An 18,026-nucleotide genomic window follows, 5' to 3' on the forward strand; every position below is an offset into this window, starting at 1 on the left:
ACCCAGTACATCACAGTTTACGTTATCATCATTTTTTTACCTAATGACCAAACTTGACACAACAAAATACGCAAACAAAAATGAAAAGAGCTTATCTGGACATACATGTGTAGATTGGCCTTGACCTTGTTGAAACAAAGGCACATGTGATTTAAACTATGGTAATCATTAGGAGGGTTTTAGGTTAAAAAAACGTAATTGTTTCAAGCAACAATTAAGGGTGTAATCTGCAGGCGATTATGTTCAAGGTATACACTACAAGACCAGGGAAAGTTTACAGCCATGATTCACGGTGCCTAATAGGGAAACGAGGGTGAAATGACTACTCCATGTGGATGTATTTGATATAGGTTGTACTGCTTACCTTTTAAGTTTGTTTCGACGACTGTTTTAAGTTTTCAATTTTTTGGTAACATGTGTGTTTTTATTTAAATCAAACTTTAAGACATATACTTTCTTTGGCCCTGTGTATTTCCAACGTTCACGTAGACATGAGAACGGGGTTCTAATATTCTGTCTCAAGGTCCCGGAACCACATTATTTCCCTAATGCCTAGTCCTCCCTGCAATGCTAAAGCCCTAAATGAAGCAGGTCTATATTTCATCAGAATCTCCCATTTCACTGGGCTCCTTTTCAACTTAAATATGTGTTTATTAAAATTATAATTCAGAGACTAAGCGTTAGGCTAAGGTTTTAAGGGGTTTGGGGGCAAGCCGAAGATAAAAGTATATGATAACCACAGAAATATGAGGAGGAAACATATTTTGCATGAAACATTTCTCTTATTTTCTAAGAGACAATATGAACTGATCAGATAGGAAATATATTAAGTACTGTGGCGATGTGAACCAGATAGAAGACGTCTTTCAGTGGCATTTAGAAGTTGTACATTGATGTCCAAGATATTTTTATGGATTAAACTTCTTTTTAATTTCTCTCACGACGTTTCGAGACCATTCCAGGTCCCTTCATCAGTCTCGTGAGAGGAATTAAAAAGAAGTTTAATCCATAAAAATATCTTGGACAGATAGAAGACGGTGATTCAGTCAGTGTTGATTACCATCAGGAACGTTACCGCTCTTTCTAGGGGTGTCTATTCGTTTCCATTTACTTCATAGTCGAAACCGGGTTGTATTTAACGGTATAGACCGTATCAAACGATAAAAGATGTATTCTACTTTTATTATAATCATCACTTAATTTTGCACTTTGATAGCAATTAATTCTTAACACTATTACTTTTCCAACATTCATTATAATTTCCAACATTCATCCAGATATTACCACTCATCCTTTTGTTTAGGAAGGTATTTAGGATACGAGTTCATGACAGAAACATATTTTTGTTAAGTATGCTCTTTCTGTTTAAAAAAAAACACATTAATTTAAATGTTACATATTATCAGATTTTTAGTAAGATTGATATTCATGAAAGAAAATATTGAACTATTTTCACAAGGATCTGACAAAATGTCACAGCAGTGCTTGTACCCTTTAAATATTGTTTGTATATAAAAAAATAGTAGCTGTCTGTTTAACATTTTCGATTTTTCTTTCCGTTTCGCTCATAAAATACTTTTATTAATGTTAACAGTTGCAAGTATCGCCGTTTCTGGCTACAATTACGAACGACAGCAAATAGTATGTCTATTGGTAGAAAATCTATTAACACAGTAGAGATATGTAGAATAATGACAATTATTATGGATATACAACTTCTTTTATTCTGCGGAGGAGACGTTTCGACATAGGTTCTAATGTCGTTGTCAAGCAACCTATGTCGAAATGTCGCCTCCACAGAATAAAAGAAGTTGTATATCAATAATAATTGTCATTATTCTTCATCAACTCAACTTCTAAAATGCCCATCAAAGAAGTCATTAGAGATATTTCTTAGGAGAATAGCATTACAAGCTATTTGCCGCGGAGTGACCCACGCCGGGGAAAATGGCGGTGCTCCAAAGAAAGAAAGACGGTGCTCCTAATGCCAAGTTTTTTGAAGCCGTAGAGACTATCGCACAATTTGATAGTGCAAGAACATGGTTGCACAAGAACTGCAAAAGGGTATGATATTCCTCATGTAGTAGCTGAACCAACTGATTGTCATTTTGACACGATTTCCTCGAGAGACTCATCAGGGTTTTTTGCTCTTTGTTTTCAGAGCCGGGTCATGCTTCCTCACGCGTGCCGTGCTTAATTTTACAAACAAACACGAATTCCTTGTTGATGTGATGATGAGTACTGTTTCAGTCAAAGAAATCAGATTTAATGCCTATCAATACTCGTTTCTGAGAATTAGAGCCGATCTATTTTTGTTGCGAAAACGGCAGATAACTCTTGTCAGAAGAACGATGGACGCTAAAGCAGATAATCATTTTTGAAATCCAATGGAGAGTAAATTGTTGAGGGTAAGGTTGAAAATTTAGAGGTAGAACATGATCGAAACCTGGAAAAGGAAGCATCAGTGAAAAAACATTAAATATTCACAACTAGGCTAGCATTTTGTGGCCTTGGGAACCATGTTTAAAGATACCTGTTTAAATGGTATTAGAATTCCTTCATAGAATTACAATGCCGTCCGGTAATTCCGCGCACCTAAGCACATCAATCGCAACTAGGCAACTAATGTCTCTTACTTTTTGTGGTTTATGTGACTAAACATGCTGGTATGCATCATATTTAGCTATAAATATAAGTTTTATTGACGACAAACATTCTAACATTGCATTATGCCATACGGTTCACCTTACCGGCGTTCTGACGACATTGCTTGCTGTCCGGTAATTCTGCGCAGCAATTGATGCGCATAACATCCAGCTGGAGATCCGAAGTATGGAAGCGTATTAGTGCCAGATTATTTTTATTTTCAAAAATCACTTCATCAATGTAAGGAAGAGTGTTTCATATTAAATCCAATTATGAATAATGAAGAAAAAGGTTTAAAAGTCTGAAGAAAACGAATTTTCATAAAACTGTAAATTTATCTGAAAATTACTGTTATTTACTTACCTTTAGTGATTTAAAGCCAGTCCCTTGTAGAAATGTCCCGATTGCAAGCGTAAATGTGGTAGCAGACGATGTGTACCTTCCATACGGAAGTACGCTATTGCAGCTGCGCAGAATTACCGGAAACGTACAGAATTACCGGACTCGCTTGTATGTTTAATTGTTTAGTCTGCAAATACTTATCCCAGATGAATGGACTCATTTTGCTAGGGCTTATTATAGACCATTTGTTAATGTGTCAAACTCTAAATAAGGTGGATATTGATGGATATTTTAGAACAGCGCCAAGAGCTGTATTGCCAGACAAGGCAATTAATGTAATATTTGGCTAATAATCCATGATACATCCATAGACAAGAATGCATAATTGATTGCTTGAATATAGCTTTTAAAGTAACCGTCACACACATGCAGAAACAAATGTAAATACATATTTTTGACATAACATCCAGTATATCAGACTGGCATGTCCAGACTAGGGATTTACTTGAGGCTGATATTCAGCCACAAATCTACATGTCAGTTAAAAAATCATGTTAACATGATACAAATATCAGGTAGCAAAGCAGTTTACCAGGCGCAGCTTATTGTGGTGCTGAGCGGCTCGGGCTTCTGACTGTGGCTCTTGCTTCACAGATATTGTATGCCTCTTCAATTTTCAGAGTCAGCGTAGGTTCACCAAAAGACGTTTATACATCTTTGGTTCACCCACTCTGTCCTTCGCCCTTTGATTCCATTCAGATTAAGAATCTCTTTACGGTCATCAGGGTTAGGTACCCATTTCTAGTCAAACAACCTATCAGGATACTTACAGTTAAGCACTTCTGAACAGCTGCTAACAGCGGCGTAAAACCCAACTTACTCTCTAAGACACAAAAAGTTGTCAACATATTAACACAAAGGTGACAGGGAATAAATTTGGGTCCAAGGCTGCATTTATGTTGTGAAGAGTATGTATTTTTATAGAGCCAGCCCACTGAGTTAACATGCTGCAGGTTTAAAATAAATACTCCATTTGAACACCATATACTGACTTTAAGCCAACCAGTCCTTGTTTTGTACACTAAATATCGGACACCAGGCATGGTAACATCGTATCGTATTTTAGTTTCAAGATATATGGTATTTAGTGTCAGGGGATTTTGTCCAAGCTGACCTCCTGTAATGATAGTGATAATATGAATTATGTCTGGAAATGTTGAAAAGGATTTGTGCATATGTTTTGCTTAGTAGAAACTGCTTTGGTTGATAATGTTTTAGTTGAAAATATCTGAAGCATTGTTGATGTGTTTTCATCTTTCAGTACACACAGGCTGATCCCCCCACCAACAAAGGCCTGTCAAGTCTCGTCATTCAGCTATTGCAGTTTCAAGAAGATGCCTTTGGAAAATCCCAAACAAACCCAGCACTTACAAAGTTGCCTGTAAGTATAACATATGAATGGTGTTATAAAATCCACAACTTGATTATGTGGAAAAAAAAATTGCAGCATTGTCTGAGACACCACAGAAAGCCAGTACGCTAACTGAACTGACTTTTTAATGCTATCCTTGTGTCTTGTGTGTTTGTCATGAAATCTTTATTCTTCGTAAAAGCTGAACTACCTCCGTGGTGTAGTGGTTAGAGTGTCAGCCCAGAGAGCGGAAGGTCGCGGGTTCGATCCCCGACCGCGTCATACCAAAAGACGTTAAAATATGGTACTTGTTGTTCCCTGCCTGGCGCGCTGCATAAATGGGTAAAACAACGACTGGTCAGCTCAGAGTCAATATAAAGTGTCTGAGTGGGGTATTCATGCTTAACTGCGGCATGGTATCTCAGTGAGCTAGCACTATAAAACCAGCTTAGGTCTGGGCTAGTACAAGCAGTCACACATACACATGCATGCACATCACGTAAGCGAAATATTCTTAAGTATGACATTTAGTGTTTGGAATTGGTTAAAATCTCATAATTGATGATTGGTTCATTACCACCGATCAATCATCGAAAATAATTGGTTAGCGTCATTTATGAAATCTGTTAATGCACAAAAAAATAAGGAAAAAAACGTAGTTATTTTTGGGGTGTTTTTGGCAAAATTTCACATCTTTAAAGGATGACTAGTTAGGAACATTTCTTGGTGTCTTTAAGATGAATTCAATCATGACTTGGAACAAGCTTGTAGTGCTTATGAAATTTAATAGATAAAACCAACCTTGTGAAAAATATTGTTGATGAAAACAAGTGTTCCAGAATTGTTTGTGTTCGATTATGAGAAAACATGTTCGATTGCTTGGTCGTTGAGTCACTGCGACCAATCTTCGATTATTTCAATTAATCAGACCACCACTAATGACATTAAACCCCATTTCACCTCAAACCTCATAAAAGCTGAACAAAAGGTAGTAGATTATTAACTTCATTCACCATTGAGTCTTCCCCACATGTGCTTTGACCACAGGATTACTTTTCTGGATATGTTTAGTCTGTCGTCTTTTCTTGTATATTCGACCGCCTCTGTGGTGTAGTGGTTAGAGCGTCCACCCGGAGAGCGGAAGGTCGCGGGTTCGATCCCGGACCGCATCATACCAAAAGACGTTAAAATATGGTACTTGGTGGTCCCTGTCTGGCGCCGGCATTAATGGGTACAACAAAGACTGGTCGGCTCGGTGTCAGTATAATGTGTCAGAGTGGGGTATTCATGCTTAACTGCGGCATGGTATCTCAGTGGGCTAGCACTATAAAACCAGCTTCAGTCTGGGCTAGTACAAGCAGCCGCACATACACATACACACGCATGCACGCCGTCATATGAGCGAAATATTCTCAAGCATGACGCTAAACCCAATTTCACCTCACCATCTTGTATATTCAACACTGAATGCAGCAATAAGTTTGGAACTTGTATCAATGTTTTCAACCAGTCTGTCTCATTTCTGGGACTTCAATAATGAAAAGTAAAATTGTTCAGAGATTTGAGAAGCTCTCAGAAATAGCTGTGTCTTCATTGTTGTATTCAGATTAAACAGTCTTGTGTGAGTTACAAGAAGCATATTGTGATGAAACCTACATCAATGTCACCGGCCATTAAATATGTATTTGTAGATGAAGTGTTTCCTCGACTTCAAGGCAGGAGGTGGACTTTGTCAGATTTTTGCTGCTGTCTTCAAATTCAAAAGCGACCAAGGATGGTATGTACTCCTGTATATCAGTAAATGAAATGAGATGGATGAAGTAAAACTTAAATAGCAAAAGCGTTACGGTCCAACTCTTTTGGGATTCCAGGTTAGAGAAGCTTTCCTGGCCACCAAGGTCACAAGAAGCAACAAACTGGTTTGATGGTCAGGTTCAGTGACATTGTTGGTTGATTGCATGTCATGGCACGCGTACAAGATCAATCACTTTACTGGCAGATCCAGTCAGTCATTTACACAGGGCTCCAGATAAGGGCCGTATCGGCGTATGTACGGATATAAAATATGCATGATACGGTAGGAAATAAGTTTAGATAACGTAGCAGATACGCACTACAGCAATGGTGTACGGTCTTAGAATCATTTACAGACATATTTTTTTTAAAGTATTGTTTCATTGTTTATTGACCTGTTTAGATAAGAGTAGCAATGTTGGGGTGCATATAAGAAACAAAACACAAGATTACTGATACTCCTGTAAGTCCAACTAGTACTCTAGTTCCCCTAAATGGTTTTCCAGTACTCCTCTGTTGAAAATATAAGGAGTACGTACTCCTGATGTTGAAAAATTATCTGGAGCCCTGTTTACAGGCTGTTATATCATGGAATAGTGCAGAGTGTGGCTTTAGACAACAAGCCAACAAATCGATTTTAAAACATCATGTTCTGATATCTATCACATAATCAAACACATCAAAAGATACAGGAAAGTTAAAAAGACACTTGACATCATGGATTGTTTGCAGGAGACGATTCGACTTCCAGTCTCCATCCCGAATGGACAGGAACGTGGAGATGTTTATGCAGATCGAGAAGGCTCTCGTCTCCAGCAAATGCTTGCCACCCCCCTCCATCTTCATCCGCCCTGACGTTGACAAGATCCTCATCCCCAAACTCAAGGACATCATCAAGAGACACCAGGGAACGATGTGTGATAATGCTGACGACGCCACACACATTGTACACACGCTGCCATCCCATCCTCCACCTAATGGTAAACAGTCTAAAATTATTCTTCAGTTCGAGCAGCTAGTTGGAGTGATTTTATTGAGTATTTGGGTATCATTTGCTGGTTTCTAGAAGTATTCAGTATTACTGCTATACCAGACCCAGGAAGATCTGGGTTAGAATTGATCTTCATTAACCCATGCTTGTCGTAAGAGGCGACCAACAGGATCGGGTGGCCAGGCTCGCTGAGTTGGTTGACACCTGTTATTGTATCCCAATTGCGTAGATCGATGTTCATGCTGTTGATTACTGGATTGTCTAGTCCAGACTCGATTATTTGCAGACCTCTGCCATATAGCTGGAATATTGCGGAGTGTTTTTAGAATTATCAGCTAAAGAAAAATGGTATTATAAAGACTTTGTTATTGACGTTGTGAATTCATATAGATATCTTGGTATTATATTTTCATCCACGTTTAAAATGAATAAATGTACAGACGATCTAGCACTGAGAGGAAAAAGAGCATTGTTACAAATATTATATAACTTAAGAAAGATTGATGTGATTGATCCTAGGGTATTCTTTAAAATATTTGATTCACAATTTCAACCAATTTTACTTTATGGTGCGGAGGTATGGGGGTTAGCCGCTATGAGAATATTGAAAAAGTTCATTTGCTTGCATGTAAGAGATTTCTAAATGTAGGATTACAGACGCCTAATGTTATAATATATGGTGAATGTGGACGATATCCTTTGTATATAAATGCCTTATGTCGAGTTATTAAACATTGGTTAAAACTTACAGAAATGCACTCTGGTAGAATACCCAAAAATCATATGACATGTCAGTATACTTAGATAACATTGGGCAAAATAATTTTATGCTTCTCATATTCGTAATATACTTTTTTCACATGGATTTGGCTTTGTATGGTTAGCACAAAGTGTAGGCAATAAGGTTGATTTTCTTAGATGTTTTAAAGATGTGACATTGTGACGTAATGCAAAATTGTTCGACTACGAGGGGGGTAGACTAGAATGGAGCAGTGACGCCAATACATTGAGACGTAATGCAAAAAGTGCACATTATCGTCTGATAAAGTACTGTCGGCACCTTTGATCTTTCACCGAAGCATCTTAGAATCTAGTTTATTACAAATCACAGACGAAAACCCACATGCAATATTTTGTTGCATGTAGCCAATACCTGAATAATTAATCAACGGAATTTAGGAGTCAGGCCAATATCTGTCACGACTGTGTCCACATTGTATTTAACATGTATATCACTCGGCATATTTGATTCATGATTTCTTTGATTAGCCCACACTTATGTAAATTTGAATGTTCCGTCAGTAGGGAACAAATGTATGATCAAATGTATATCATGATACCTTGCCATATTAGAGTACCGTCAATTCTGGTACAGTGGATCAGCATTTTCCGTTTAATTAGTGTTTGTTTGCTGTAAAAAAGCAAGCATTTAAGGTAGGAATCAATATTTTTTAACTTAGTTGTGACTTTCACAGATTGTTCAATAAATGATCTCTGTAATTCTTCCGTATACTGTCAAAAGGATTTCACTGAGCCACTTGCTGTTTATTGAAACATTGAAATAATATTAAAGACAGAAGTCAATGAAGAGCATGTATTGTTTTTTGTTTCAGATGAATATTTCCGACCGGTGCTGAAGAGGGATCGTCATTGCTTGGTACATTGGTGGTACTACCCTGACAGGTAACAGAAGAATGTTATGCCTGCATTTACCAGACATCTGTCCTTGTTTAGGGGCGGTGGGGTAGCCTAATGGTTAAAGCGTTGGCTCGTCACGCTGAGGATCCGGGTTCGAATCCCCACATGGGTGCAATGTGTGAAGCCCATTTCTGGTGTCCCCCGCCGTGATGTTGCTGGAATATTGCTAATAGCGGCGTAAAACCAAACTCAGTCAGTCAGTCTATCCTTGTTTGGTTGATTCTACCAATAAAACAGCAAACAGCAATGTTATCATTTGAACTATATGGTTCGAATTTGAAACTGAACAGAGAAATGTCTGTTTACATTTGTATTCCGTCTTTGTACTCATTGTACTTGTGCCGTTGAATGTGAGTTCGCCTCACTTTAACATCATCCTTTGAATGGTGGAAAGATAAGGTAAAATGGCTATATACCAGAAATATAGTGATGGGATTCTTGTGCTAGTCACCTCACTTACTTTCATGGTGGTGGTGGAATTTGGTTTAACGTCGTGCTTGAGAATATTTCGCTCATATGACGACGTGCATGCGTGTGTATGTGTATGTGTATGTGAATGTGCGGCTGTTTGTACTAGCCCAGGCTGAAGCTGGTTTTATAGTGCTAGCCCACTGAGATACCATGCCGCAGTGAAGCATGAATACCCCACTCTGACACATTATACTGACTCCGAGCCTACCAGGCCTTGTTGTACCCGTTAATGCCGAGCGCCAGACAGGGACCAACAAGTACCATATTTTAACGTCTTCTGGTGTGACATGGTCGGGGATCGAACCCGCGACCTTCCGCACTCCGGGCGTACGCTCTAACCACTACACCACGGAGGCGGTCATTTACTTTCATGAAGACTGTTGGTGCCAACACAAAAAATTTCATATTCAGAAGTAATCCATATTTAGATATTTATGATGCAGTCATATCAAATAGAACAGTTTCATTATAGTGGTATTCACACTGTTGAAATGCCCATAAAGGTGGACACACTCTAACGGTGTGATTTGTTTTCAGCTATGATACCTGGGTGACCGATACCAACATTGACTACGAGCCAGACTCGCCATACTCTCACCAGGGTGCCTTCGAGGTTGGTAATGGTTAAAATGAACCTGGACATTTCCAGTAACAAATAAATCAGAATATGTGTAAATATTTATCTATTTTTCAAAATGTGCGGTTTTCTTCTGGCTGAAATGGGAAGGGAGGTAATTAATCTTTGGGTTATCTCCCTTCCCTACCATGTTTTTGTGTGTGTGTGTTTTTTTGTTTTTTATGTTTGGGATGTAAGAGAACATGTATTCTGACACATTTCTGACCGTTGCTTGATAGTCGTATCACATGTCCTACTGTACATTTCAGGTGAGTGCAAGATGGCTGCTGGACTTGGAGGAATTCAATGAATGGATGAATGAAGAGGACTATTTGGTTGAAGATGAATTCAATGTATGTATAGACTTCTTGTACGTTTGAGAAAATATGATGTAAATATTTGGTAGCAAAGAAACTATATTCTTTAACCAGAGTCCTGAGATGATTTTAATTTTTTACTTTGAGAACTTATACCTTTGACTATCTAGCACCATGTTTATGTTGTTCATCTTTCTTTGTATTCACAAGATTATTGCTACTTCTCCTGCTTATGTGTTTTGATTATTATGTTTACCATATTGAGTTCCTGCTCAGCACGATAAGCATACAGTTACAAACGTATACCTGAACCTATAGGCAATTTTTTTATTGGGGCCGGTGGGGTAGCCTAGTTGTTAAGGCGTTCGCTTGTTACGCTGATGACCAGGGTTTGATTCCCGACGTGGGCCCAATATGTGAAGCCCATTTGTTCTGTACCCCGCCGTGATATTGCTGGAGTATTTCTAAAAGTGGCGTGAAACTACATTCACTCACTCTTGTGTAGTGCTGTCTTTGGCAGCTGGAAATTCACAACTGAAAATTTGCTTGCTGAACTAACATCGCTTCTGGGTAAACAAATCCAGTCAGTTGTGTATGGTTTTAATAGGCACTCAAATTTAATAACTGCTAATATAAAGTGGGGTGCTTATTACACTCAATATAGAAGACAGAACAGGATATTAATATGTTTAAAAAATGTCTACAGTGTGTTTTGATCTGACTTTTCCACCCAAATTATACTGATGGACTGTGACACGACAAATGCCTTTTGTAGTGGGGTTAAACAATTGATATCAGGCTAAATGTTTCACTGTTCTACATATCGTCTATCTATCGAAATATCGGCTGACTTTCAGGCTGATGGCAGTAATAAGAAGTACAAGAAATCAAACAGATTGAAGTTGACAGTCGAAGATGTAAGTATTTGTCCTTGTGTGCATTCTCGCAGTTGGTGTCACTTTTTGAGTAAAAGGTTCTGTATATGACTGCTGATCTTAGATTATGGTGTACGACATTATAGATAGTAGGCTTGTCATAAGAGGCAATTAGCAGGATCAAGTTGTCAGACTTGGTGATTTGGTAGATGCATGTTCTGAGAATCATAAACATTGTAATGGATTTGTGAACCATGATATTTTGGAAGGTCATTTTATATACTGAGTCAAAAAAGAAACTTCACATTCTTTCTGCAGGGCACTATAAAAGAACAAGAGATGGTAAGATGGTTAAATTGTTATTATTTCATTGCTGAGATCTGTGTAATGTACTCGATACACTGACAGTGCCATAATCAGTTCCATTAGGCTACACTGCCGTTCCAAAGCATGGGTATACAGAATGTCAAATCACAAGAATAAAAATGCGAAATTTCTCAGTTCAATATCGTGTATGGCCGTCCCCCGCATTCACCACTGCCAAACACCGTCTCCTCATCGACTGACTGATGCTTGTGAACATGTGGTTGGGGATTCTGCGCCATTGCTCTTGCAAGGCAGTGCCAAGTTCCTGCGAATTCTGAGGTTGGTTCCTAAGACCACGAAGCCTTCTCCCAAGTGCATCCCAAACGTGCTCTATTGGATTAAGGTCAGGGGACCTCGATGGCGAGTCCATGACGTTGATTCCAGCGTTTTGAAGGAAATTTTGTGTCAACATCGCGGTATGCGGCCGAGCATTATCATGCTGGAACTGTAGACCTGGGCCATGAGCCGCCATGAAAGGAACGAGTTCAGGGGTGAGCACCTGGTCGCGGTAAGCAGCAGCTGTGAGGTTTCCACGGATGACCAGAAGTCGGGAACGGTTGTTCCCACAGAAAGCACCCCACACCATACAACTACCGCCCCCGAATCTGTCGACTTCCTGTACACAACATTGGGCATACCGTTCATGACATCGTCTCCAGACTCTATGCCTGCCGTCCGCGAATCTGAAGGTAAACCTGGATTCATCGCTAAAGATGACTCGATTCCTGTCTCTCTGGGTCGATCGGAGGTGACGTTGGGCCCACAGCAGACGTTGACGTTGATGAAACGGCGTCAATATTGGCCCACGATATGGGCGTTGAGAATGGAGATTGGCAGCGCACAACCGATTTCAAATGGTCTGTGAGGACAGTCGACCTCTAAACATCTCAGCCCTGGTTCGTGTAGCCCGCAGAAATCTGTCACGTAGGTGACGTAGGACGATTTGACGGTCTTCTGCTCGTGATGTCACACGACCCGACCTTGGGCGATCAGAAGTGGTGCCAGTTTGTTGTAGCCGACCTCGCAAGTCATACACAGTACGACGGCTGCATCCCATTGCTCTTGCGACGTCAATAACTGATCTTCCTGCTTGCAACATGCCAACAGCACGTTCACCTTGCACATTTGACAATCGTGGCATTTCAAGTACTGTTAGAACTGTGGTTTAAAAGTGTTTTTTCAATTCTTGAGGCCAATGCAAACACGTGCATATGAAGAAAACTTCGATGCGCAGATCACGTGATCGACTGCACGTGCAAAACCTGATTTGGCACTAACGTCATTTGCACGACGAATGGATGGGTTTGAGTGGGTTTTGCTAACGTTTTTCTAGAGTCGAAAGATAGGGATCCCATTTCGGATACATAGATGTATCATCAGAGAAAAATTATTCATTATTTTTCTAATTACATTTTGTGAAGTTTCTTTTTGACTCAGTATATATTGTGTCTTCATTAATTTGTTGACATTTCAGTTGAACAACCCTGACCCTGACCGAAGAGATAAGAAAGACAAAAAAGGAAAGAGGAAACGATCACCATCACCTGTGCCAGAGAAGAAGAAGAGGAAGAGGTGGGTGCCAAAAGTGACTTGATCTATTGATATAGAGTATGATTCAAAAAATGGAAAGGGAAGGAAAACAATTTTCTGAATTACACCTGCTTTCATATTTAGTTCATTGTGAGATGAGGTTCTTATCTTTAGAACATGGACCAAAAGTAGTCAGCTTGTTGGCATCAACTAAATTCCAACACCTCGACATGTTAAAAGAGTGCTTCCTGGCAAATTTGAAAACCGAAAACTTAACCAATCACAAAGTGGTTCACTAACTAATGTGTGCTGTATTGACCCATCCAGTGGACGGACACCAGGCCTCAGTTCAACTAAGAAGAGGTCAGCTCGAGATGAAGAGGAGGAAGATTTGACCAAAGACATGGAGGAACCTACACCAGAACCCAACATCCAGGAGGTTGCCATTGCCAAACAAGGTCAGTCATAGGCTAATGTGAACCAAGTCATGTTGTTCTGCAAAGGTAGTCATGTTATGTAAAGGTAGTTATTGCATGTATTTTATGTGTATTTTATGTGTATTTTGGTGATGTATTTTGTGTGTATTTTGATTTGATCACACTTGGAAATGGTAAAAGATCTCATTAGTCTGGAAGCCCGTTGGAAATAGTCTGGAAGCCCAATGGGAGCTTGTCATATCAGTAACAGGCCACTGACATCGACTTGTTTTTTTGGGCCCTGTGTTTCTTACAGAGTTTAATTTCATTGCCAATAATAAGTTATACCTGGATGTTACAATTTGCTCTTCCATTGTGTCCAAAATATGGAAGTATTGTTCCTCTGTTTTCAGCTACTGGATCGCGGAGTCAGAAGGACAGTGAACTGCAGCCTATCAAGGGAGGGACACTGATGGACATAGAAGAGGACCAGGGGGACAAGGTCAGTCCTCGCTCATTTTGCATGCCTCAGTTACATAGATCGATGCTCCTGCTGTTGATCACTGGATGGTCCAGGCTCAGTTATTTACGTCCTGCCGTCATATAGCTGGAATATTGTTGTGTGCTGCGAAAAACTCACTCACTCACTCACTCACTCACTCACTCACTCACTCACTCACTCACTCACTCACTCACTCACTCACTATGGACCTGTTGGTCAGGTGCTTTCATTGATGGTGTGCCATCGTACACAGACGACATGGTTTGTTACTTACTGTGTCAACAACGGAATTGTCTGGTACTAATTTGGTTATTTACTAGTGGTGCACCGATCTATCAAATAATCGGGTTTTTTATCATTTGACACACAAATTTCGATTATCAATTTTAAGAATTTCCAATCGATAACACTGTATACTATCTTCAAGAATAACATTTAAATGATTGGTGTGTACATGCAAGATTTGTAAATACCTCACCATCGCAGCTGTAATACAGGAAGTCAAGTCTATTTATAGCTTGCCGGGGGAGCAGTCTTTTTCTTCTTGTGCAGGTCGTGGCTTGCAGTGTAATAACAGTTTTAATGTGGATGCATATATTATTTAGACCCATGTTTAAATATGCAAGCATTGATGAAGGTTTCGTAAATGTTGTATGTTATGAAAATGTGGCTTTAAAAACAACATATACTCCTGAGAACTATAATAGGTGATTGAAACAAGCGGTTTGATTGGCTGGGCAGACTGTCAACAAAATGCCTGCTTTCCCGCACATGTGTCCGCTTTGAAGAAAACAAGGCTACCCCACCACCGCAAACCTAATGGAAAAAGAAAGCCAGCTAGCTGCACTGTTTATATGACACAGAACACGGGATGAATCTATGTGTATTAAATAAAATATGTCATTAGTTGGTCTGATTGTCTGAATGTGAGTTTTGTAGTTTGAAATTCAATAAAAAATGTGTTTAATGGGGTTTTGGGAGGACAATGAGAAGAAATGGTATTTCTGTGACATTCTGAAGGAATTCCACTTCGTTGCATGTGCTGCTTTCAATCATAAGTAATAGGACGGCTCTATCTCTTTACACTGAACATGAAGTAAAAAGTAAAAGTAAACTCCCACACTCTCAGGTTGAGCCGGAGCGGGCGGAGACCGGATCCACGACAGACGAGGGGTCTAAGAAGGACAAGGAGGACCAGGAAGACAACCTGACGGAACAGACTCACCACATCGTCATTCCCAGCTACTCAGCCTGGTTCGACTACAACAGCATCCACGCCATCGAGCGGCGAGCGCTGCCTGAATTCTTCAATGGAAAGAACAAATCAAAAACTCCAGAAATGTAAGTCTTGTGGATGATTTTTCCTGTGGGTATTCCAGGTGAGGATATTTCCCAGCACCCTGTGCTTGTTGTGGAAATGACACAGTGGTTTTTGACACAGTGGAGTAGCAGAGATGCCAACCTCTATGATTTTATCGTAGTTGCTACGAATTTTAGCCTCAAACTACCAAGTATGATTGCACTAGAAATTCTACGAAAATTGGAAGAAAATTCATTAAAATTTGGATGTAATAGATAAAAACATATATTTTGGTCGATTAAATACATTTTCGCCAAAAAGAACGCAAGCCTCCTCGTACTTTAACTATAATAGTTCAGGGCGAAAGTGTATTTTATTACACTATACATGGTGGTAGAGCGAACTGTATTTCTTAAATAATACACTCAATACCATTGTAAAAGTGGCATGCAGCTGTCTTTCAGAGATTAAATGTTTGTCATCTTATTCTTAACAAAAAGCAGCATTAATTCCATCTCACACAACCAGTAGTATTCTTTGGAAGAAAGATTTTCATTATAACATATTATGGGTATCGAAAGAATGTATGCATATGTTCCATTTTCTTGCCTAATGAATATTTGTTAAATCAGTGTCTGAAAGTTTCATGTAAATTGACTTTTGCAGCTACATGGCATATCGTAACTTCATGATTGACACATATCGCCTCAACCCGACGGAATATGTGATCAGCACAGCCTGCAGGACCAGCACTGCCAATAATGAGCAGGAGGAACTCTGGCTGAAAATGCAGAATGTCATGACAGCTGCAATAATGAGGTAAGTGTCTAACTGAAAATGACCTTCAGTCTGGGCTAGTACAAGCAGCCACTGACATGAAAACCTACTGAAAAACTGCAGTGACCGTGATTGTACACCTACTGAAAATGACAGCTATGCTGTAGCCTGAGGCTAGAGTCAAACGAATGCTTTTCCCCCATTAACTACTTACATAAACCAGAGGTCTAAACTGTTGTTATTTGTGTAAATGCATGTTAAATCATTTTAGTGATGTGCCTGTTACCAGTCATATTAAAATAGCTATGTCTGTGGTATGAAGTTTTTGAAAGACAATTTGAAGTTGGACTAATAAAAAAAGAATTTGTTATCCATAAAACATGTCATGTATTCATGCCTGTGGGCGCTGTTCTTGAGGAACATGCTTCAAATTTGGGATGTAGGTTATACAGGAAATAACATTAGAGGTGAAGTGATGGATTCATGTTGTGTATCTGCTTGCAGAGTTCATGCCTTCCTGGAACAGTGGGGTCTAGTCAACTACCAGGTGGATACGGACACTCGCCCCACCCCCATGGGACCCCCACCCACGTCTCACTTCCACATCCTGGCAGACACCCCCTCTGGTCTGCAGCCCATCAACCCACCCAAGACCAATCAGGTAATATCACTTTGATGTGCCGTTTCACTAAGCAATCTAAGCACCTTCTTTGTTAAAGTATTAGCATTTCATCTGTGACTGTCTTTAGTTTGAAATTTGATCCAGAAATAATATGTTGTGACATTAGGAAAATCTTTGTCAGAGTGACTCTCCACGCAGGTCAGTGTTATCAATAATGTGTACATTTTGGAGTTTGTATTGCATCTTGTAGTACTCTTGACTGCATGGTAGGATGCTCATTATATCAATCACTGGTTTGTCTGGTCCAGAGTCAAACATTTACAGGCTATGGTAGTCCAAACCCTACAGAATGCTGGCGCCAGTACAGAGGGTATTAAGAGACCTTTTATGTGCGCTTCATTGACTTTGCCCAAGTCCGTGAATAGTTTGGTTCTGCAGTTCGAATTTATAATCCACATTTCCCAGAAACCACCTCGATTGATCCTGCTGGTGGCATATTTCTGTGTGCACCATTACACCGCAAATAAATATTTCAAACTGATACAAGGACTTGTCCCAACAGCCACCAGCAGCCCAGCAGATCATGGACTTCAGTGAGAAGACCGAGGACAAGGAAGATGACAAGAGAGATATGAGCAAGTTTGGTCTCCGAATGGACATCTATGCTAAGAAAGCCCTGAAGGTAAGGGTTAAGCTAAAACCTGTGATTACATTATTTGAACGTCTTGTTATTTTCAAGATTATCTGTGACTGGTACTTTAGCCACACGTCTGTAGTACATTCATTTCAGTGTCATAAGCTTTGCTAATACGAGTCTGTTTATGAATCTACAGCAGATGTACAGAACATTATGTCAGTGTACAGATTCAGATTCAATCTTTTTGACACAGACTCGCATTATCTGACATGACTTTGTTTTGTATCAAGAGTAATCTTTGTTTGACCCGAAACAAGTGTCCTTGACATTTAACTGTCATGTTTTTGATCTAAAGAGATGTGTGCGTGTGCGGTGCGTGCGTTCCAAATTGAAAGTTGAATAGGAGTAGACTGCATGTCAGTAGGACCATTTAATCAGACCTCACTATGGTTGTGTCCAGGACAAGAGTGCTGCATCGCGGATGCGTGAGTGGACAGACCAGGAGACGCTGCTGTTACTGGAGGCGCTGGAGATGTACAAGGACGACTGGAACAAGGTGTGTGAGCACGTCGGCAGCCGTACCCAGGACGAGTGCATCCTTCACTTCCTGCGTCTTCCCATCGAGGACCCCTACTTGGAGGAAGATTACCAGCAGCTGGGTGAGTTAAGCGCCCTCGACCCCGACCCCGACCCCGACCCCAATTCCGCCAGATGG

The 18,026-nt window shown here is 39.9% G+C and overlaps 1 protein-coding gene across 1 annotated transcript in view; it reads left to right on the forward strand.

Annotated features, from left to right (window-relative positions):
* The first annotated feature begins 1,923 nt into the window (after positions 1–1,923).
* Positions 1,924–18,026, forward strand: part of LOC124285011 (SWI/SNF complex subunit SMARCC2-like) — a 44,000-nt gene continuing 27,897 nt past the window's right edge. Inside the window, exons 1-16 of the mRNA XM_046721155.1 lie at positions 1,924–2,064; positions 4,310–4,429; positions 6,091–6,176; positions 6,926–7,173; positions 8,798–8,867; positions 9,891–9,966; positions 10,239–10,322; positions 11,144–11,203; positions 13,002–13,099; positions 13,385–13,515; positions 13,887–13,975; positions 15,105–15,316; positions 15,942–16,094; positions 16,557–16,713; positions 17,237–17,356; positions 17,772–17,970. Coding sequence (XP_046577111.1) covers positions 1,948–2,064; positions 4,310–4,429; positions 6,091–6,176; positions 6,926–7,173; positions 8,798–8,867; positions 9,891–9,966; positions 10,239–10,322; positions 11,144–11,203; positions 13,002–13,099; positions 13,385–13,515; positions 13,887–13,975; positions 15,105–15,316; positions 15,942–16,094; positions 16,557–16,713; positions 17,237–17,356; positions 17,772–17,970 — 2,020 coding nt within the window. The 5' untranslated portion in view covers positions 1,924–1,947. The remainder of the gene's footprint in view (positions 2,065–4,309; positions 4,430–6,090; positions 6,177–6,925; positions 7,174–8,797; positions 8,868–9,890; positions 9,967–10,238; positions 10,323–11,143; positions 11,204–13,001; positions 13,100–13,384; positions 13,516–13,886; positions 13,976–15,104; positions 15,317–15,941; positions 16,095–16,556; positions 16,714–17,236; positions 17,357–17,771; positions 17,971–18,026) is intronic.

This window comes from Haliotis rubra, unplaced genomic scaffold (genome assembly GCF_003918875.1).
Source record: "Haliotis rubra isolate DU_JTF1 unplaced genomic scaffold, ASM391887v1 Scf35, whole genome shotgun sequence".
Classification (NCBI taxonomy): domain Eukaryota; kingdom Metazoa; phylum Mollusca; class Gastropoda; order Lepetellida; family Haliotidae; genus Haliotis; species Haliotis rubra.